The 23,048-nt window shown below is 42.5% G+C and overlaps 1 protein-coding gene across 2 annotated transcripts in view; it reads left to right on the top strand.

The window, feature by feature from the left end:
• Tpst1 (tyrosylprotein sulfotransferase 1) overlaps nt 1–23,048 on the top strand; it is a 63,896-nt gene that overhangs the window by 19,330 nt on the left and 21,518 nt on the right. For both annotated transcript variants that reach the window (XM_036172562.1, XM_036172563.1), the window contains exons 2-3: nt 1,574–2,519; nt 16,603–16,801. In XM_036172562.1, the coding sequence (XP_036028455.1) occupies nt 1,675–2,519; nt 16,603–16,801 (1,044 nt within the window). In that variant the 5' untranslated portion in view covers nt 1,574–1,674. The remainder of the gene's footprint in view (nt 1–1,573; nt 2,520–16,602; nt 16,802–23,048) is intronic.

Here is a 23,048-nt window from a genome sequence, read left to right as displayed (position 1 = left end):
CTCCGATCCCGGCTCTTTTGTGCCTGAGTTGCCCAGCTAGTACTGCAGCCTCAGCCTGCTAGAGTTGCTCATCTTCCTGTTCAACTTGACAGTGCACTTGGACATGTGTCTTGTTCACTACCTCAAATTAGCAAGCTCCCATCCACTTCCAAGCAAAAGCTGCCAGTGCTAACTGTTTATGCTGCCCTGCTGCCCTTGGTACCTACTGAGTTGGGAGATGGCGGAGTTACAGACTCTCGCTTTCTGTTCTGACCGGCTTTTATAGTTTTTAGTTGTAAATGTTCTTAGGTTGTTTATTCCTTTGATTTCCAGAGCACCGAAAGGCCCAATTGTTAATCAAACTTTATAATTGGTTGGGGTGGGAATTGACTGCATTGTCACTGGGCCAGAGCTGGCAGTCCTCTCAGAATATATTCTCCTCCTCCGCCTCCTCTCCCTCCTCCTAATTCTTCCTCCTCCTCCCCTTTTTCTTCCAAAACTTATTTTATTGTTATTTTATGTGTGTGTGTTTTGTCTATGTGTATATATATGTATCACATGTGTGCCTGGCACCCATGGAAGCTGGTAGAAGACATCAAATTCCCTGAAACTGGAGGTACAGATGAATATTAGCCTCCATGTGGATGCTGGGAATCGAACCCAGGTCATCTGCAAGAGCAGCAAGTTGCTGAGCCATCTCCTTAGCCACTTAGAATATTTATGTTTTTCTCTAGTGTATCCAATTATTTCTCCATATAGGCTTTTCCAAAAAACTGTTTAGTTAGCATCCTGCTGGGACACAGAGCCAGTGGGTATGTTTAGGGAACACACACACACACACACACACACACACACACACCAGCGGTGGGGAAGATGAAACAGCTAAAAGACTGATTTTAAGGAACTGGCTTAGTGATTAATAGACTGCACATTGAAATCCCTTGGACAGTTAGGCATATATGAGTTAGGCACTCTGGACTCCTAGTTAGGTAATTTGTCTTTATAATAGAATGTGGAGCTAGTGATGGTGGTTTGTGTGTGTGTGAAGCAATTTGAATACAAGTGATCAATATTACATTGGACTCCCAACATTTAATACATGTTGGAATGAATTAAATATTTGCTAAATTTGCCGCTAAAATTAGTTTGGTTTTTCTATTGTGAGCCAGGTGCACAGCTTTACATTTGTGAAATCAAAAAGAGCTGTTTCTGATTATAAGCATTTGAGGGGGTGGGGCTCTCTTCTAGAGGTTGGACCTGGGTCTTCTTGCTAGGCAAGCACTCTGCCATTAAGCTGTATTCCCAGCATCCTTTTCTTTTGAGACAAGATCTTATGAAATTGCCCACACTGGCCTCGAATGTACTCTGTACTTTGGGCTGGCCTTAACGCAGTCTGCTTACCTCAGCCTCCTGAGTAGCCAGGTTGTAGGCCTGCACCGCAGTGCTTCACCACCTCGTTTGTGCCCACATTTGTGGATCTTATGTTCTTAGGACAGTAAAGCATCCAGATTGCTTCTGCTGCTTTCTTTCTAAAATGATTGATGACTGGTTTGTAAACAATCATAATGTGATGGTAATCTTGTTTTTCTGCCAGATGCTGACCATCTTTCTGAAGTAGAATCTCCATGGCCTGAACATTTCTTGACAATAATTTTGAGCAAAATATATGTTTAATAAGAAGATAACCACATCAAGATGGTGGGAAAACTGAAGCAGAACTTACTTTTGGCGTGTCTGGTGATTAGTTCTGTGACAGTGTTTTACCTGGGCCAGCATGCGATGGAGTGCCATCACCGAATAGAGGAACGTAGCCAGCCAGCTAGACTAGAGAACCCAGAGACAACTGTACGAACTGGCCTGGACATCAAATCCAACAAAACATTCACCTATCACAAAGATATGCCTTTAATATTTATCGGAGGTGTGCCTCGGAGTGGAACCACGCTCATGAGGGCTATGCTGGATGCACATCCTGACATCCGCTGTGGAGAGGAAACCAGGGTCATCCCTCGAATCCTTGCCCTGAAGCAGATGTGGTCCCGGTCCAGTAAAGAGAAGATCCGCCTGGATGAAGCAGGTGTCACTGATGAAGTGCTGGATTCTGCCATGCAAGCCTTCCTTCTGGAGGTCATTGTTAAACACGGGGAGCCAGCACCTTATTTATGTAACAAAGATCCTTTTGCCCTGAAATCCTTGACTTACCTTGCTAGGTTATTTCCCAATGCCAAATTTCTCCTGATGGTCCGAGATGGCCGGGCATCAGTACATTCCATGATTTCTCGAAGAGTTACCATAGCCGGATTTGACCTGAACAGCTACAGGGACTGTTTGACCAAGTGGAATCGGGCCATAGAAACCATGTACAACCAGTGTATGGAGGTTGGTTATCAAAAGTGCATGTTGGTTCACTATGAACAGCTTGTCTTACACCCTGAGCGGTGGATGAGAACGCTCTTAAAGTTCCTCCATATTCCATGGAACCATTCAGTTTTGCACCACGAAGAAATGATCGGGAAAGCTGGGGGAGTGTCTCTGTCAAAGTGAGTAAATGCAATGTTTCTTCTTCCTTTTTGTTTTTGTTTTGTTTTTCAAGACAGGGTTTCCTGGAGCTCGCTCTGTAGCCCAGGCTGGCCTCAAACTTGCAGAGATCCACCTGCTTCTGCCTCCTTAGTGCTGGGATTAAAGGCATGCATCACCGCCCAGCTTCTTCTTTTAACCCTGTATTCAACTGATAAAGGTACGGAAGCATGCCATTTACGTTGGCTCAGGCCAGTACTCGAGAGGCAGAAGCAAGCTTCTGTGAGTTTGAGGCCAACCAGGTCTAGGAAGTGTTGCATACCAGTCAGGGCCACAGAGAGACCCTGTCTCAAGAAAGAAAAGATATACCCAAGTGTATGTTTGTGTTTGTTTTTCATTGGTGAGGTTTCTTTTGTTCATTCGCTACCAGTTTATTTTCTGTCCTTCCATTTTGAGCATATCTAGTGATTTGTGTCTGTTTGATCAGTCCAAACCCTAGGTACATGCACTGAAAAGCTTTTTCACTGACCTCAGGCTTCGTTGTCTATCATTCACATTCAGTGGCCTCTGATTCCTGGGTAGTTCTGCAAATAAGAATATTTGGCTTTTTTGTAGCTTGTGTCAGGAAGTTCATCTACCTCATGTGTAAGCACTTAGTGAATTGGAAGCATTTAGATTTTTTTCTTGTCCCTCTTCTTCTGTCTGTCTGTCTTTTCTTCCTTCCTTCCTTCCTTCCTTTCTTTTCCTTTTCTTTTCTTTTTTTTTTTTTTTTTTTGAGCTGAGGATCAAACCCAGGGCCTTGCGCTTGCTAGGCGAGTGCTCTACCACTGAGCTAAATCCCCAATCCTCTTTTTTTTTTTTTTAGACAGGATCTCATATTCCTTAGGCTAGCTTCAGACTCACTTGTTAGCTGAGGATGACTTTGAACTTCCGGTCCTTCTGCCTGCACCATCTGGGATTATAGGTGTACCCACCAGGCCCATTTCATGCAGTGCTGGGGATAGAACCCAGGGCTTCATGTATGCTTGTCAAGCCCTTTCCTGAGTCACATCAGTAAACTGAGTTTAGAAAACCCTACAGGTAAGAGATCAGTAAGCCACAGAATGAATAAGGCCAGAATTAGGATCCAGAGCTTGCCTTTGGTGGGCTCTTGTATTTTCCCAAGCATGTCCCTTGCTTCTTGGGTTATGTGAAGGATACATTGTGTTTTTACAAAAGGCTAGAGAGTCTCCAAATTCTGGGCACCTAGTTCATATAAGAAGTTTGTAGATTCAACATGCATACTACAGTGAATTTAGCATTTAATGAAATGTCAGTGTCTGCTTTCTTTCTCCTGAACTAGCTGTCTTGACACCGATAACCTGATGGGTGAGTTTTTTTTTCCTACAGGGAGGCTATGCAAATGGAAGTTGCTGTTAAATTCAGGAGAGGAAATTGGTTATACTTAATGTCACTTTTATCCATACATATTCCCTTATAAAATTGAAATAAAAAAGCAGATCACATACCTCCAACATACAGTGGCACAGGATATATATTACAGCTCCAAAATGTAGGAAGGGAGCACAGTGAGGAAAAACTGGACCAAAGCAAGACCTAAAGCCAGATGGGCAAACCCCAAACTTTGTGCTCTCTTTCTTGGTGTTTGTGTGTGTTAGTGTATGTGTGTGTGTGTGTGTGTGTGTGTGTGTGTGTGTGTGTGTGTGTGTGTATTTATTTACTTATTTATTTTAGTTTTTCGAGGCAGGGTTTCTCTGTGTAGTTTTGGTGTCTGTCCTGGATCTTGCTCTGTAGACCAGGCTGGCCTCGAACTCACAGAGATCTGCCTGGCTCTGCCTCCTGAGTGCTGGGATTAAAGGCATGCGCCACCACTGCCAGGTGCATGTTCTTCTCTTCTTCCCTCCCTCTTTCACTCCCTCCTTCCCTTCCTCCCTCTCTCTCCTTCCCTCCCCACCCCACCTTGATGTATGTAGGGGTGGGTATGGATGTGTGTGGGCAGTGGGGATGTGTTTACTGGTGATCTTACTGTTTCATTCTGGTGTTCATTCATCTCAAAAAACAAAAAAGGAGGGTTGGGGATTTAGCTCAGTGGTTGAGTGCTTGCCTAGCAAGCGCAAGGCCCTGAGTACAATCCTCAGCTCAAAACAAAAAACAAAAATCAAAAAAAGAATTATTTTATTTGTGTGCAACATGAGTACAGTGCCAGTAGAGACCAGAAGAGGATATCAGATTGGATTAGAGTAACGGGATTGTGAACTGCCCAACATGGGTGCTGTTAGCCAAACTTAGGTCCTTCCCAGGAGCAGCAGACACTCCTAAGCACTTGGACAACTCCCAGCCCTCATTCATCTTATCTATTGCAACATATTCCTCTACTAATTAATCTTACTTTAAAAAAAACAATACATAATACTTATCTTTCAAATTTTGATTTGATGATGGGCATGGTGGCATATACCTTGAATCTTAGAGCTCAGGAGACAGAGGCAGATTGAGCTCTATGATTTAGGGGCCAGCCTTATCTACATAGTGAGTTTCAAGACAGCCAATTGACACTGTTTAGTTGAGATCCTGTTTTAAACAAAACAAAGCAAAACCCCCAAAAAACCCTATCAAAATTATATTTGAGGTTTTTTTTTTTATTGTCCATATTGTTGCTTGGATAACTATTAAATAAAAAAAATCTATGGAACTAGCTTTTAAATGTGTTTCATAATTCTAAATTTATTTCAGTTTTATTTGAGGATTACTTTCCTCATTATTCATTATGTTTTTCTGCTCATTTGTGTGGCAGACATTGTGAATATTACTATTTTGGGTCTTAGATATTTTTGTACTTTCTATAAATACTCTAAAAATATTGAGCTTTGTTCTGGAGTTCATTTAAATTACTTGGCCAGTTTGAATGTTTAGAATTTTGTGTCTATGATTTGTTTGGTGAGTCAAAGAACTGCTTACTTTATGCTTTGTATGAGTAAGGCCTTCCTGAGTACTGTCTACTGGGCAGAGTTTTCCCACCTGGATGGTAGAATCAGGCCCTGTTCTGTTTCCATATGAGGACTGGACACAATTCCCTATGCATTGTTTCACATAGTTTTTTCCCCTTATCACAACTCAAAACTCCCTGTGTTCAATTTTGTCTCTGTCCTAAAAGCTCCAGCCACTCTCCTTTCTTTGGACTTCCTGCTCCATTTTTTTTTTTTTTACTGACCCAACCTTCATGGTGGGACATGTATTATGTAACCCAGACTGGCCTTGAACTCCTTATGTAGTTGTGTCAGTCAGTGTTCTGTAGAGTAATATAACTTATAGAAGGAATATATATAAACATATTTAATATTTATATGAATACATATGTGATTTATTGGAATGACTTAAATACAGGCTGCAGTCCAACTAATCCAACAATGACTGCCTGTGAATGGATAGTCCAAGAATCCAATAGTTGTTCAGTCCACAAGACTGGACGTCTCATCTGGTCTTCAGTGTATGCTGGACTCCCAAAGAAGTAGGCGCCAGTGCCAGTGAAGGAAAGGATGTGCTAACAAGGCAAGGGCAAGCACGCAGAGAGCAAAAGTTTCCTTCTATGTCCTTATATAGGCTTCCAACAGAAGGTAGGACCCAGATTAAAGACGGGTCTTCCCACCTCAAGATCTGGATCAAAGGCTTGTGTCTTCCTGCTTAGAGGTCCAGACTAGAAGTGGATTCGCCCATTTCAAACCAAGCAAACGATCTCTCACAGGTGTGCCTCCATTTCTGGATTGCAGTTCGCTCCAGATGTAGTCAAGTTGACAACCAAGAATAGCCATCACAGTAGTTGAGGATGGTCTTGAATTTCTGACCCTCCTACTTGTATTTCTGGACTGTTGGGGTTCAGGCATGTGCCACCATTTCCCATCCCTTCTTCCTGTCATGTGTCAGTAATTCTGTTTTCTGTAGTTGTGACTTTCCTGTTCTGAGTGTTCCATTTTCTGCTCTGTCTCTGTAACATAATCATGTTACTTTTCAGTATGCATTCCTGATGTGGAGAGGCTGAAGAAAACCTCAGGCTATTTTTTTTTTTCTAAACAATTGCATCTCAGCCATCTTGGATGCTGTGTTAATCCCAGGTGGACTCTGTGTCACAGTTACTGCAGTTTCTTTTGAAATCCTGTATCTTTTATCACATTAGTTGAGGGCAAACTTTTCTTGGTATTGCTTTCTCTTAGCTACACAACATTGTTAGTTCATGTTAAGTGCTTGATACAGTGATTTAAATAGGAATTGAGGAAAGAGGCATCTTCAAATGGTTTTAAATGTTTTGAGGGGACTGATGGTTCAGTGGTTAAAGAATACTTGCTGCTCCTGCAGGGAACCCAAGTTCAGTTCCCAGGACTCACATTGAGTGATTCCTAGTTTCAGGGGCTCTGATGCCCCCTTCACCCTCCACTGACATCATCTGCACACTTGTGGTGCAGGTACACATCTACATAACCAGGTACACAATATAATAAAATAAATAAATATCTATAAATCTTCAAAATGAGACTGGAGAGATGGCTCATCAGTTAAGAGTACTAGCTGCTCTTGCAGAGAACTCGGGGTCAATTCCCAGCACTCCCATGACAGCTAACAACAGTACGTAATTCCAGTTCCGGGGAGATCCAAAGCCCTCTTCGGGGCTCTGTGCATATCAGGCACACACATGGTGCACATACATACATGCAGACAAAACATTCATATACATAAAATAAAAGTAAATCAATTTTAAAATGTTTTCTGGGATCAGTGAGTTAGCTCAGCGGATGAGGGTGCTTTCTGTAGCCATATGGTGGAAGGAGAGAACCAGTTCTTCCAGGTCCTCTCACCTCCATAGTCCTCGCTGCATGGTCACCTCTAAAAAATAAAAAATTAGTATTGCAGAATAATAATAACTTATTTTGAAAATGTTTTCCTGGGCTGGTGAGATGACTCAGTTCCTGAAAGTGAGTCTTGCCTTCAAGACTGATGACCCAAGTGAGTCTATTCCCAGAGCCCAACTGGTGGAAGAAAGGTGACTCCGATCTTCATATGTGCAACACATGCGCGTGCACACACTCACACACACACCACATAAGAAGTAATAGTTACAAATAAAATATTTTGCTGTTTGAGGGTGACATCAGAAAAAATTGGTGCAGGAAGGAGCTGTGGGATATTCTTCTTCTGTAAGAGCAATACAGACCCCACCCACAGGAAAATAACCAAACCTGTAAGAATCAAGTTTTTGGAAATCTAGAAATTAGTCAAAAGCTCAAAACATCTAGGGGCTGGAGAGATGGCTCATCAGGTAAGAGTACTTGTTGCTCTTTCAGAAGCCTTGGGTTTGGTTCTCAGCACTCTAAGCCTCTGATAACTGTCTGTCACTCTGGTTACAGAATCCACCACTCTTCTGGCTGCAGCAGGCACTGCATGCCTATGATGCACAGACAGACAAGCAGGCAACACTCATACATGTAAAATAGAAATCTGCTAAAAAAAAACCACACACATCTTGGGGAGTACTTATTCATAAACTATCTGAATTTCAGTGGGAAGGTTGATATTTATGGTGTTTTATTTACCCCAGCTCTGCTTGTCAGATCAGATGGACTGAATGGACAGCCTGGATTATTGGTACTGGTTTTCTTTTGTGGTAGTTCCTTGAAAGCCAGTTTAAAAGTCTCTTTATAGCTGGGTGGTGGTGGCATACACCTTTAGTCCCAGCACTGGAGAGGCAGAGGCAGGTGGATCTCTGTGAGTTCCAGGCCAGCCTGGTCTGTGAGAGAGTTCCAAGACAGGCTCCAAAGCTACACAGTGAAACCCTGTCTCGAAAAACAAAAAACAAAACAAGTCTCTTTATTCCTTCTGATCCAGAACTGTTTCACCACTGAAGCTGCTGAGAATGTGGAGGCTTGTTACCACCAGAAACATTTATGGGGTTTGGTCTTGCTGCCTGAGTCAGCTGTGGACAAACCCCAGAAACCCTGAAAACATAGAAGGACTCTGACATGCTTCTGCAAGCATAGATGTCCAAGGTCCTGGACATGTGTGCATGCCTGAGGAGGACTTCTGGCTGATCTCAAGGCTTCACAGCAGCAGGAAATAAAGGCAAAGGCAGACTTGTAAACCAGCTGGCTGAATGCTGTACCCCAAACACACATGGAGCTCTTGTGGGTTTAGGCATATAAGAAACTATTGTAGCTGGGCAGTAGTCCAGACTCAGGAGGCAGAGGCAAGCGGATCTGAATTTAAGGCCAGCCTGGGCTATAGAATGAGTTCCAGGGCAGCCAGGGCTACACAGAGAAACCCTGTCTCAAAAAACAAACAAACAAAACAAACAAAAAAGAAACTCTGTGTGGTTGTTGGCTGACCACCAGTTTGACTACATAGACTTCAGTACCACGTAACAAAAAAGAAATGCAGACATTGTAGAGTCAATTCTGAAGAAAATTATTCACTAAGCAACAACTAGGGCAAACTCTGTGTGTTCATTCGAGTGGGGTACACCTATATGCTAATGACCACGCACATGTGTATGTGTGCAGGTGGAGGCTAGAAGTCAACCTTGGGTGTTGTTTCTCAAGCGCTGTCCAGCTTGTGTTTTGAGACAGGGTCTCCCATTGGTCTGGAATTCGCTTATTAAGCCCCAGGGATCTCTGCCTGTCTCTCTCTACTGCTCCAGCACAAGGATTATAAGCATGTGCATTTTGCATATGTTCTGAGGATCAAACTCAAGGCTTCACACTTGCAGAGCTAACACTTTACATATGGTGCCATGTCCCAGGTCCTAAATAATTTACTTTTTAATTAAAAACAAGCCAGAAGCAGGTAGATCTCTGTCATTTCAAGGCCTGGCTTGTTTAGATAGTGAGTTCCAGGACAGGGTTACATAGAGAGAAACTCTGTCTCAAACAACAACAAAACAAAACACAAACAAAAAGCCAAAAACATCAACCTGAATGTAATTATGAGTCTGTTGGTTCCCGTGCTGCTTAGTTGGGACTTTTTCTTTTCTTTTCTTTTTGTCAGCTTGACACAAGCCAGGGTCATTTTGGGAAGAGGGAACTTCAGTTGAGAAAGTGCCTCCCAGGCTCTCTGTAGAGATAACTTAAGAGCATTTACTGCTCTTGGAGCATCTGGATTCCGTCCCCAGCACCCACACAGTGGTTTATAACCATCTGCAACTCCAGTTCAAGGGATCTAATACCTTCTGATTTCCACAGGCACTGAACACATGTGGTGCACATACTTACATGCAGGCAAAACAGTAACACACACAAAATGAGTAATTCTGAGAAATTTCTTTTCATTTTCCTGTAGGCAAGTGTGTGGGACTAATAATTGTTGGGGGAGAGCCCGGCCCAGTGTGGGCAGTACCATCCCTGTGCAAGCCATCCTTGGTTCTGTAAGAAAACAAGCTGGACAAGCCATGGAGAGAGAAGTCCAGTAAACAGTGGCCTCCTCCAGGTTCCTGCCCTGACTTCCCTCAAGGATGGACTGAGATTGGGATGTGTAAACCAAATAAACCCTTTCCTCCCCAGGTTACTTTTGGTCATGGTGTTTAATCACAGCAACAGAAAGCAAATCAGGACAGTTAACACACTGCATTTGAGTTAGCATCTTAGTACTTGGCCCTCATGTTACTCCTAATTGGAAGCAGCCTTTCACCAAACTGGTTGTTACTTCATGCTGGAGGGCCAAGCAGAATGTGTTCGTGAGGGAACATTTGAGAAATGGGATGCAGTGTTTTTACAACCACATTGGGAAAAAAAAATCAGATTTGCTGTTTGCAAAGAATGCGGGGCTGGCTGGCCACACACCAAGATGTTGCTCCACAGAGAAAATAAGACAAGCAGGGATGAACCACAGCACAACTGCTTTGTCCCCACACAGAAGAATAAAGGCTGAGGCCTGGCCAGCATGTGGGGGAGCTGCAGGGAAGACTAAAGGGAGGCCTTTTCCTCCTTACTCTCCTTGTGTTAACTGGTATTGTAAACTGAGAATTGCTCACTGTTTCTGAAGAATAGAAACAGATTTCCCCAGTTCCTTTTATTCACTAGATGAGGAGAAATAATCAGGTAGAAAGTATTTAAAGCAGTCATGAAAATACATTTTTTATTAATTTCATTCTAGAGATAATCACTGATTTTACAAGATGGATATTGAACTTAAACAGGTTGATTAGCAGCAAAGAAATTAAAGATGGTGAAGAGCTGTCATTTTTAAGGTGACACACCTACATTATTTCCATCCGTTAGAGGACAGGTAGTGTAATGTTACATACATACGTGAGAGAGAGAGAGGAGAGAGGGAGGGGGCGGCAAGCATTGTGGCTGACACCTGTAGTCCCAGCACACTGGAGCTAGAGACAGGGGGATCAGGAGTTGAAGGCTAGCTAGGGTCTGACCTATGGAGAATTGGAGACTGTCTCAGTCAGGGTTACTATTGCTGTGATGAAACACCATGACCAAAAGCAAGTTGGGGAGGAAAGGATTTTCATCTTACATTCCCATATCACTGTTCATCTTTGAAGGAGGTCAGGACAGAAACTCAAGCAGGGCAGGAACCTGTAGGCAGATCCAGAGGCCACGGAGGGTGCTGCTTACTGGCTTGCTCCTCATGGCTTGCTCAGCCTGCTTTCTTATAGCACCCAGGACCACTAGCCCAGGGATGGCACCACCCTCAATGGGCTGGCCCCTCCTCCATCAATCACTAATTAAGGTGCCCCACAGCTAATTTTATGGAGGCATTTTCTTTTTCTTTCTTTTTGTTTGTTTGTTGAGACAGGGTTTCTCTGTAGCTTTGCAGCCTTTCCTGGACTAGCTTTGTAGACCAGGCTGGCCTCGAACTCACAGAGTCCACCTGCCTCTGCCTCCAGAGTGCTGGGATTACAGGTGTGAGCCACCACTGCCTGTCGATAAAGAAAGGTTTATGGGGGAAGACTTTTGCTTGCTTGGCTTCCCTCCTTATGCTGGATGGATTTGCCCTTTGGTTGCTGCTAACTCCTCAGATGGCCGAATCAGGGTTTCCACTCTTCCGTTGTGGAATAGACCAGTGGCTCTGCAGGTATGATTTGGCTGTTGTTACTATTTTAAACCCCTCACCCTCACCCCCTTGGTTCTGGTCCTCTAGAGAACTCTGATTAAAAGAGGATCTCACACCTCTGATCTCTGTGGACACCTGCACTCACAAGCGCACACACAAACATACACATAATTAAAAATAAAAATAGGTTTGGCAAGATGGCTCAGCAGATAAGGACACTTGCTGCTTTTCTGGAGGTCCTGGGTTCCATCACTTGCACCTAAATGGCTGATAACAACCATCTGAAATATGAATTTAAAGGCTCCACTGCCCTCCTCTGACTACTGTGCACAACCACATGTGTGATGCACAGACACACTTGCAGGAAAACACCCATACACATAATATAAAAATAATAAGTAAATTTTCTTCTTTGGTTTTTTTGAAATAGAGTTTGTTTGTGTAGCCCTGGCTGTCCTGGAACTCGTTCTGTAGACCATGCTAGCCTCAAACTCAGAGATCCAAACTCAGATCACCAGAAAACACAGATATTTACATTAAGATTCATAATGGGCTGGGGTGATGGCTCAGAGGTAAAGAGCACCAGCTACTCTTCCAGAGGTCCCGAGTTCAATTCCCAGCAACCACATGGTAGCTCACAACTATTTATAGTGAGATCTGATGTCCTCTTCTGGTGTGCAGGCATACATGCAGATAGAGCACTCATATACATAAAAATAAATAAATCTTTTTAGAAAAAGATCCGTAACAGTAGCAAAATTATAGTTATGAAGTAGTAAAGAAAATAATTTTATGGTGTGGGGGGTCACTACAACATGAGGAACTGTATTAAATGGTCACAACGTTAGGAAGGTTGAGAACTACTGCCCTAGAGTCACCTGTTATGGGTGGCTGGAAACTGAATGTGGGATCTTCTGCAAGAGCTGCTCCAACCTTAGAGCCATCACACCAGCCTTTTTTTTTTTTTTTAACTATATACTTTATTTTTGAAGAATACAGGGATAATAGTCTAATGTTATTTGTAGCATGCTGATTGTCCCACACAGTCTTCTCAGTTCTATACTACTTACCAGTTGTCAGCTGAATCTATAAGCTTAGGCAGGCCCACAGTCTGATTTGGCAATGTTAGTATTAGTGTGTGGTTCTCTTTCTTCCATGATGTTAGCAACTGTTGATCTTCCATGCCTAGATTTATCAGTTTGCTTTATCCTGTATCTTTTACAATCTAGTTTTGATTGCTTTTTCATATATTAGTTATAAAACTTTAATGACCTTTTAATATCCCACTGCTCTATTTGTTAGCATTTGTGCATGGTTCTTTGTGTGCACATTGCCCACATATGTAAGCAGTTATGTTATATATATATATATCATCTGTGTATAACACATTTTTTATTTTCATAGTTACATATTTTGTTTTATGTGTATGAATTTTGCCTGCATGTATATATGTGCGTCACCTGCATACCTGGTGCCTGTGGAGGTTAGAATAAGGCATCACCCGGAAAGTGGATTTACAGATAGTTGTGAGCTGCCATTTGGGTGCTGGGAGCTGATTCTTGCTCCTTTGGAAGAACATGTGCTCTTAACTACTGAGCCATCATTCCAGCCTCCAATATAACACATTTTAAAAAAGATTTTATCTGTGCACATATGTGTGTCTTTGTGTACACCCATGTGCTCTGTGGGTGCCCCCCCAGGCCAGAAGAGGGTGTTGGATCATCTGGAGCTGGAGTGACAGGCAGAAATGAGCCACCCAAAGTGGGTGCTAGGATGTGAACTCTGGTCCACTTAGAGAGCAGCAAGTACTCTTAGCTTCTGAGCCATGTCTCCAGTCCCATAACACCGGAATTTCTGTTGTATATACATTTAAAATATGTTTGTTAGCATTATTAAAATTACATGTATTTGTGTGTCTGTCTATACACATGACATGGTGTGTATATGTGGAACTCAGAGGACAATTGTAGAAGTTAGTTTTCTTTTTTTTCATTTTTGAAATTTTATTTGCTATTCTTATTTTGTCAACAAATTCTATGCAGAATAATAAGTTTCACTGTGTCATTTTCATGTGTACATGTCATTATACTTTGTTGTCATTCTTGGCTCCCTCCACTGCCCCCTCCTATACCCTCTGCCCCTCTCTATCAGGTTATCTTTTCTCCCATATCTCCCCCTAAAATTGATAGCCTCTTTTTTTGATTTTTATTGTTACACACATGCATATCTGTACGTGTATGCACAAATGTATAAATACACCATACTGAGTCTGTTTTGTTGTTTGTGTATATATGGCTTCAGGGCTGGCCCCTTTGTATTGAATAACCAATTCAGGAGCCCATCCCTGGGAGAGGTGAATTCTCCCTCTCCGCAGTCATTAGTTGCTTGTAGTTCTTTGTCGAGGGGTAGGACTTCATGACCCCCTTCCTTGCATTCTGCATTAGTGTGATCACTATTGATATTACCATTGTTTGTGCAGACATTTCTAGGAGAGGACTATTAATTACTCCACTGCGTCTCGTCTCTCCTGGATTCTGTAACCGACCTGTTTGCTGGTTGTAAGCCACACCAAAATAAACCATTTTTGACTATCAGATAAAAATATGTGGAATTGCCTCATTCATTGCCACTTTACTATGGAAACACAGTAATAAATTTTCATATTAAAAAATAGACTAACAAAAACCCCAGTACCAGGCAGGAGAAACCTCCTTTCAAATGGTGATTCAGGGTAATCCAAGTGACTCTCCAAACTATATATTTCTTTGGTTGCCTCTCAGGGGTTAAAGGTCACCCCCTTTTGCTGAAGATACCATGCACTTAGGACACAGGACTTGGAAGGTTCAAGGTGGATCGGACCTGAAAGCCTCTTTCCTGCAGTCTAGTTTCCATGGTACTAGAAAATACTATTCAAGCTGACAAGAAGCTGGTTTTCTACCATGTGGGTTCCGGGGATGGAACTTGAGTCACCAGGCTTGGCGGCCAGTACCTTTCTGGGCTCAGCTCTCACCTTGGTCCTGTCTGCATTTTAAAACCATCTTCCTAAAGACAAAACCTGGACATTTTCTAATATTAGTCTTTAAAAATATGGCTTCTGGTGGCATTTCGTTGTGTATTGCCCTGTGATCATCTGGCTTTGGTTTACTGCCTTTCATTCATTCCTCTTGGCATGTCCACTCCAACACTGATGCTGTAATATACAAGATTTGAGTTCTGGTAGTAGTTGCTGCATACTGTAGTAATTCAGCTGCGGCTTGACAGACAGTCTGGCTGTGGTGTTTAGCTACTCAACACAGTCATTCAGGGCTTTGGCCTTGATCCCATTTCTTTTTGTTTGTTTGTTTGGTTTGTTTTTTGTGTTTGTTTGATTTTTGTTTGTTTGTTTTGAGCTGAGGATCGAACCCAGGGCCTTGTGCTTGCTAGGCAAGTGCTCTATCACTGAGCTAAATCCCCAACCCTGGTTTTGGTTTTTCAAGACAGGGTTTCTCTGTGTAATTTGGGTGCCTGTCCTGGATCTTGCTCTGTAGACCCAGGCTGGCCTCGAACTCAAGAGATCCACCTGGCCCTGCCTCCTGAGTGCTGGGATTAAAGGTGTGTGCCACCGCTGCCTGGATTGATCCCATTTTTTTTGTTGTTGTTGTTTTTGTTTTTGAACTTAGGATCAAACCCAGGGCCTTGCGCTTGCTAGGCAAGCGCTCTACCGCTGAGCTAAATCCCCAACCCTGATCCCATTTTTTTAAAAATATTTTATTATTACTTATTTATGTGTACATGTGTGTTTGTCCATATATGTGCATGTATCTAAGACTAGGGCCATCCCCTGAATATGAAGTTGCAAGCAGTTGTAAGCTGCCTGATGTGGGTGCTTGGAATTGAACTCAGGTCCACTGCAAGAACAATACATGTTCTTAACCACTGAGCCATCTCTCCATCCCTGATCCCATTTCTTGAGCAGCTGTCACAGGGGGTGCTGAGCAGAGGCTAATGGGGGTGATGGCTGGTTCATGTGGGTTTTTGAAGCACCCCAGTGTGTCAAGCTGTGTTTTCAGGTTCCAGAGAGATGGAGAGTGCCAGAATGATAACTGAAAGCCCTAGTACATGCCAAGACTACATGTTGGCTACTTTCTAAAACTGAAGGAGACACTCTTCTGCTGTCCATTCTTTTAATTTTTTATTATGTTTAGTGTGTGTGTGTGTGTGTGTGTGTTGTGTGCACTCATATCAGGACCACCAATGGGAGTCAGTTCTCTCCTTTCACCCAGTTGGTCCTGGGAAATCAAACTGAGGTTGATAGGCTTGTTGGCAAGTGGAAAGACTAAACCATTTCACCCGCCCATATTGTCCATTCTTTTTTCTTGAGACGGGTTTCACTATGAAGCGCTGGCTGACTTTGAACTCACTATGTAGACCAAACTGGTTTGGAACTCAAAGAAATCCAGCTGTTTCTGTCTTCTAAGTGCTGGGATTAAAGGTGTATACCACCATCTCTAGCTCCCATACCATCTATTCTAATGAATCATGACACCATCCATCCAACCTTTTATGAAATAATGCAATTATGATTTTATTTATTTCCATGTGTGTGGTGTGACTGTGTGTGTGTGTGTTAGAGTGTGTTAGTGAGTGAATATGGGCACATTGTTTGTGTCGGAGGACACACATACACACACATAGAGAGAGAGGGTGGGAGAGAGAGAGAGACAGAGACAGAGAGACAAAGGAGAGCTAGAGAGGCAGTATTTCAACACACTGTATGGGTCAGAAGACAAGTTTGAGAGTCAGCCATCTTCTTCCATTCAGTGCTTTTACCCATTGAGCCATCTCAGCAGCTCAGACAATTAAAGAATTTGAAGCTATCGAAGAGAATTTACAATTGTTTAACTTTTTTTGAGGTGAGAGTCCCATGGAGTCAGGCTGACCTCTGACTTGCTCTTGTACACAGGGTTACCCTGGAACTCCTAATCCTGCCTCTGCTTTTGGAATGCTGAGATTATAGGTGCCTGCCACCATGTTTTAGTTTTGTTTAGATTTGAAGTAAGTTCTTATTCATGTTGTTTTCAGAGTGGAAAGATCAACAGACCAAGTCATCAAGCCTGTCAACGTGGGGGCTCTATCAAAGTGGGTTGGGAAGATACCCCCAGATGTTTTACAAGACATGGCAGTGATTGCACCCATGCTTGCCAAACTTGGATATGACCCATATGCCAATCCCCCTAACTACGGAAAACCTGACCCCAAGATCCTTGAAAACACCAGAAGGGTAAGTGAGACTCCCAAAGTAACTAAGAAAACTAGATATGGAATTTGGTTTTGAGTAGATTTTTCTTGTTTTCTTCCTTACTTTTTATGACCAGAAAATTATTTTAAATTACCATTCTTCTAACTTGTTGAATGCTTTATCATCAGAAGTCTGCAATGTCAGCAAAACCCTTCTTTCAAAGAGCTGTGGAGACAGTTCAACCCTGTGCGCTGCTCAGTTTGTAGGATGTTGTCCTCTGACTTCTGTTTGCTTGCTGATATCTATTCCCATAGCTGATTACCTCAAACTCGCACAAACACCAGAATTATTAGTGACCTTACTTCTGGTTTCTTTTTCCTTTCCTTAAGTATGAGGAGCACTTTACTTTCAAGGCTTTGTTTAGATGAGATGTGATGTCTTGACCCCCCTTGAAGGCCAGACGTTAGCTACATGAGAACAAAGATTAGATATACTAGCTCTGTGTTCAGAGTTACTAGTAAAGGCTGGGGAGATGGCTCAGTAAAGCTTGTTACTCAGATATAAGGTTACTCAGTCCCCAGAACCCACAGAAAAGCTGGGTGTGATATCTACCTCCATACACATGTGGACATGCAGTTCCCCCCACATATATAATCACACATACACAATAAAAATAAATACATTTTGTCGTGGAGAGATGTCTCAGTAGTTATGAGCATTGGCTGCCACCTGGCAGCAACAACAGCCTCTAACTTCAATTCCAGGGGATCAGATGCCATTTTTGGCCTCCAAGGGTACTGTATATACATCCATACAGGCAAAACACTTAAATACATACAACAAAAATAAACAGGGTTGCAGCTTTACAGAATGTTGTTTCAGAAAGCGCTAAAGACTTGACCTAATATGAATAAATGTGTTGATGGTTAGATCTGGTTTCAAATCAGCATTTTATATTTTTGCTAAAAGTTTTTATTGGGTAAGATAAACATGAAAGTTGCACTTTTTTTTTTTTTTTTTTGACATCCAGGTTGGGGTTGGATTTCATCAGAGTCTCCTATGGCTCAAGCTGGCCTTTAACTCACTATATATAAGAGGGGCTGGGTACTGAATTTAGGTTATATATTTTAGGGTTTCATTAAGGTTAGATTAATAAAGGTGAGATTGAACAGGTCAAAGTCTCTGAGTTTTTTTTTAAGGTGCTTAATATATGTTGCTGAACACACATGTATACTGCAAAAACTTTTGAAAACCAACATAATGGAGGTGATTTAGATTTTGGTTAATTTTAATAGGCATCACTGATTAGTATAATTGAACATTTCCAGTTTATTTACTGTTTGTATGTGGATTTGTTTGTTTGTTTTGTTTTTGTTTTTTCAGGACAGGGTTTCTCCCTGAGCGGTGGTGTCGCATGCCTTTAATCCCAGCACTTGGGAGCAGAGGCAGGTGGATCTCTGTGAGTTCCAGGCCAGCCTGGGCTACCAAGTGAGTTCCAGGAAAAGGTGCAAAGCTACACAGAGAAACCCTGTCTCAAAAACCAAAAAAAAAAAAAAAAAAAAAAAAAATTACAGGGTTTCTCTGTGTTTCTCTTGGTTGTCCTAGAACTTGCTTTGTAGATGAGGCTGGCCTTGAACTCACAGAGATCCGCCTTAGTCTAGCCTCCCACTTGTCAATCCCTGACAGTCTTTTTGTAATGGGCTGGTAACCAGTAGCTTTCTCCTATGCACAGGACTGAAAGGGATTTCTGTAAACCAAGATATGTGTGTCAGTAATATTTCCAGGTTCCCAGGACAGTAGTCACTACAGTTTCACATGTGCGAGTTGTCTTAGCTAGATTATTCTTGGCTTTCTTGAGGGGTAGTTGGGAAGAATGCTGTGGTTTGAATCCATGTGACTCGAGAATGTGTTTTATACACACTGTGGCTTTTGAAAGGGTTTACTAATGCATCCTGGGGGTGGAGAGTTAAGAAAGAAAAGATGTATAAGTACCTCGGGCTAACCGATTGTGCCACTGGATGTGCCGGGCAGTGGTGGCACATGATTTTAATCCCAGTACTCAGGAGGCAGAGCCAGGTGGATCTTTGTGAGTTCGAGGCCAGCCTGGTCTACAGAGTGAGATCCAGGAAAGGCTCACAGCTACACAGAGGAACCCTGTCTTGAAAAGCCAAAAAAAGAAAAAAAAAAAGCAAGAAAAGATGAATCCCATTATTGATCCCTTTGTAATAATGTATGCAATACTAATGTGCTTCATTTTTGTTTTTTATTGTACATTTACTGTGTGTGCATATGGAAGTCAGAGGAAAGAAAATTCTCTCCTTGCACTTTTATGTGGGTTCCAGGAATCAGACTCAGCTTGCCAGGTTTGCACAGCTAGCCATTTGAACCTAGTAAATCATCTTGCTGCCCCCAGCCTTGGATTTTGAATTTGACTTTCATTGTCTGTCTTACTTGCTAGCTGTATTTCAAACCTAATCCTGTGTACCTTCAAAATTTTTCCTTTTTTTTTTTTCTTTTGCCTTTGATGACTGAGATTCTGATAGTATGCAGCAGTCATGAGCTATATCATGATCATGTACTTCCAAAGAGATCTCTAATTGTCAGATTTGGGTGACTGCAGAGAAAAAAAGGTGGCTGCAGAAATTGTGCCTTTGCTTATGTTGGTGAGAGGGGAGGAGAAAAATCACATTTTGAATGGGAATGTAGAAGTCCCTATTTAGGCCTAAAAATGCTGGTTTTTATAGAGTGTGCAAAGCCAAGAAGTAATGATGTCTGAGTCAGCACATCTTAGGAATACATTGTCCAGTTCTAAATCAAAGTCATGTGTGTTATGATTGCCATGACTCACACGATAAACTGGAAACAAGATGATAATTCGTACCATTCTCTAATCCCCAGATTATGGACACTTTTATAAATAATGCTCTCTGCGTCACATTTCAGCCTTCTCCCCTCTCCCATAGATTTTTAACCTTTTAGACTTATCACTTTATTTGAGAATGTGATCAAATATAGACACTCCCTACCTCAGAAATGTAGGCATATGCATACCATACATTGAATTTCAGTGGACACAGATTAAAGTCTCCTGTATCATACTGTTCCTGTCAATCTCATCCATCCTTAAGACTTTTTATTACAACCTATTTGCTGATGACTGTCATTCTGTGAGCTTTTTCTGAGGGGGAGGTGCTTTTGTTGAGCTGAAGGTTCATTGTTCCTAACTGCTACTTGGGTGCAGGAAAGAACTGTAGCAGGAATCTTAACAGGTCTTATTAATCAAACCTGAGACCAGTTATTGGGTTAAAGCTGGAAGATCAGAGAAGCAGAACAAGCCACAGCCACCTTACCTCAGCTGATCCTGTTTCCTCAGACTGGAAGCCTCTGTGTCCTCATCCCAATGGCTCTCAGCTGAACTGCTGCTCGAAGCCTAAAAGCTTAACCAGCCAAAAGCCTTTAGTTTCTGGTCCTTACGCCTTATATACCTTCCTGCTTTCTGCCATCACTCCCTGGGATGAAAGGCTCACTTTCTGGGATTAAAGGCGTGAGTCACCATGTTTGGCTGTATCCTTGAACACACAGAGATCAGGTAGATTTCTGCCTCTGGAATGCTAGGATTAAAGGCGTGTGCTACCACTGCCTAACCTCTATGTTTAATATTGTGGTTGTTCTGTTCTCTGACCCCAGATAAGTTTATTAGCGTGCACAATATTTCGGGGAACATAATACCACCACAAAGAACCTCAAATCTAGCATACAGAATCAAACTTAGCATCCAAACTTGTTGAGAGTTGGCTGGAATTGTTCCCAGATGGAAGAAATCCAGACCAGGTAATAGGAATGCAGCTGTGATAGCCACATGTGCAGAGTCTGTGAGTCAGAGAGCAGATAGGAGTTGGTTCACATAGGCCAAGCCCAATGCTGTTTAAAGACCTGGTTGCTAAACTTGAAGAGTCAGGGTCTTGGTTGTAGCTCAGTGGTAGAGCACTTTGCTAGCATGTGTGAGGCCCTGGATTCAGTCCCTTGTGCTACTAAAAAATGAAGTAAAATTGAGCAGTGAGCTGAAAAGAAGTTCCAAGCCAAATATGGTGGTTCAGGCATGTAATTCCAGCACTTGGGAGGCAGAGTAGAAAGATCATCACAAATTTAAGCCACCATGGTCTACCCTAGGATTCCAGGATGGCGTCAACTACAGAATAAGATCTTGTCTCAAGAAAAGGTATATGTGGGGCTGGAGAGATGGTTCAGTGGTTAAGAGCACTTGCTGCTCTTGTACAGGCACCCACATGTAACTCAAGTTCCAGGGTATCTGATACCCTCTTTTAGCTTCCATGGGCACCAGGCACACATGTGGTGTACACATATACATGCAGGTAAAACATCATTCACAAAAAAAATTAAAAAGAAAAGCTATGTAACAGTAATAATTGAAGAGGTTACAAATTTGAGAGAGGGTGGGGAGGCATGGAAGAAGGTGGAGTGGGGAGAAGATGGGGTAGGAATGCGTACATGCAGTACTCATGGATGAAACTCTCAAAACCAAAAATAAATGTTTCTTGTTTCTTAAACAAGAAAGCCAAGAGGGGAGAGGAGGTAAAGCAGCTTCAAGTATGAATGGCATATCCCATACCAACCCTACTGAGAAAAGAAGAAGTCGTAGTCAGTGGAAAGCAAAGGTCAGGGTGCAGAAGGCTCACTACAAACAAGAGGAACTTGCAGTGAGTGAGGGAAGCTGGGTTAACTGCCTGACCCCTGCAGTCAGAAGCCATGCCCAGGGCCACAGAGGTGGCTCAGTTGGTAAAGGCACCTGTCAGCCTGACACCTTGAGTTCTGTCCATGGAACCCATGGTGGATGGAGAAGGCTGTTCACTGATCTCCATACATACAACACTGAGGCATGCCTGCACGCACACATCAGTGCACACCCAGTAACACACTCACTTAAATCGGTTATTTAGAAAAGAAAGGAAGAGACTGCAGCAGGTGAAACAAGTACTTGCTAGAGCCTAGAAAGCACTGTCGCATGTTCCCAGCCAAAGCTGCTTCTGCTGGTGTCTGTCTCTGTGCATGGCATTCTTGTTTGTCCAGCTGGTCACCTTACGGTCACCTAGCATTGCAGATCCCATGTGAAAATTCTTAAGTAGGGGCTGGAGAGATGGTTCAGTAGTTAAGAGTGCTTGCTTCTCTTACTGAGGACCTGCACTCACCACCTACCTCCATCTCCAACTCCAGGAGATCTGATACCCTCTTTTGGCCTCTGCAGGCACCTTAACTGCATACACACACACACACACACACACACACACACACACACACACCTACCTACCTACCTACCTAAAATAAATCTTTTTTTTTTTTTTTTTTTTTTTTGGAGCTGAGGACTGAACCCAGGGTCTTACGCTTGCTAGGCAAGCACTCTACCACTGAGCTAAATCCCCAACCCCCTAAAAGAAATCTTAAAAAAAATATATATATATTGTTAAGTATTCAACAATACTTGGCGGGGCAGTGGTGGCACAATCCTTTAATCCCAGCACCAGGAGGCAGATCTCTGTGAGTTTGAGGCCAGCCTGGTCTACAGAGTGAGTTCCAGGCCATCCAGGGCTACACAGAGAAACTCTGTCTTGAAACAAACAAAAAGTAGCTCTACTCTTAATATGGTGTATAGTCTAGATTTCTTAGAACAACATTTACTTTTTAAATTTTGGGAGATTTTTTTTTTATCCCAGTTTTTAATGTGATTGTTCTGTGGTCAGAAAACATACATACTATGATTTTAATTCTTTAAAATTGCTTTGTGGACAGCATGTGACTTCACCTTCATGTGGGAAAACTGTTGTGCAGTTGTGGTATTCTGTAAATGTCATCATGTTGTTTAGTCTGATAATCTTTAGTGGTTACACATTCTGAGGAGAGTGCCATGGCTGTGGCTGTTTTCTTCCTGTTGTCAGCTGTGTTCCGTGCCTTGTGAGTCTGCACTGCTAAGAAAGAGAACAACCAGACAGCTGAGGAATTAGCTCTTATCACGAGGTGACGTCAGCACTGAAGTTTCCCCTAGAAGCTGGCCTTGTGGATGAGAGCAGAGCGTTGTGAGGCCAGTTTCCCCTAGCCTCTAATTTTTAATCTGTGTCTTTCTGTGACTAAGCGATGGGATTGTGGCTAATGTAGCTTGACTGGCCCTTCATTTTAAATGAGGTGTTTAAGTCCTTATGTGTGTTGTAGTTGCTCATCTGGTTGGGCTGAATGAGGTCTGCCATCAAGTGTTTGTTTCTTAATTTTGAACTGTCTG

This window comes from Onychomys torridus, chromosome 22 (assembly GCF_903995425.1).
Source record: "Onychomys torridus chromosome 22, mOncTor1.1, whole genome shotgun sequence".
Classification (NCBI taxonomy): domain Eukaryota; kingdom Metazoa; phylum Chordata; class Mammalia; order Rodentia; family Cricetidae; genus Onychomys; species Onychomys torridus.
This window is presented reverse-complemented; position numbering and strand designations above follow the sequence as displayed.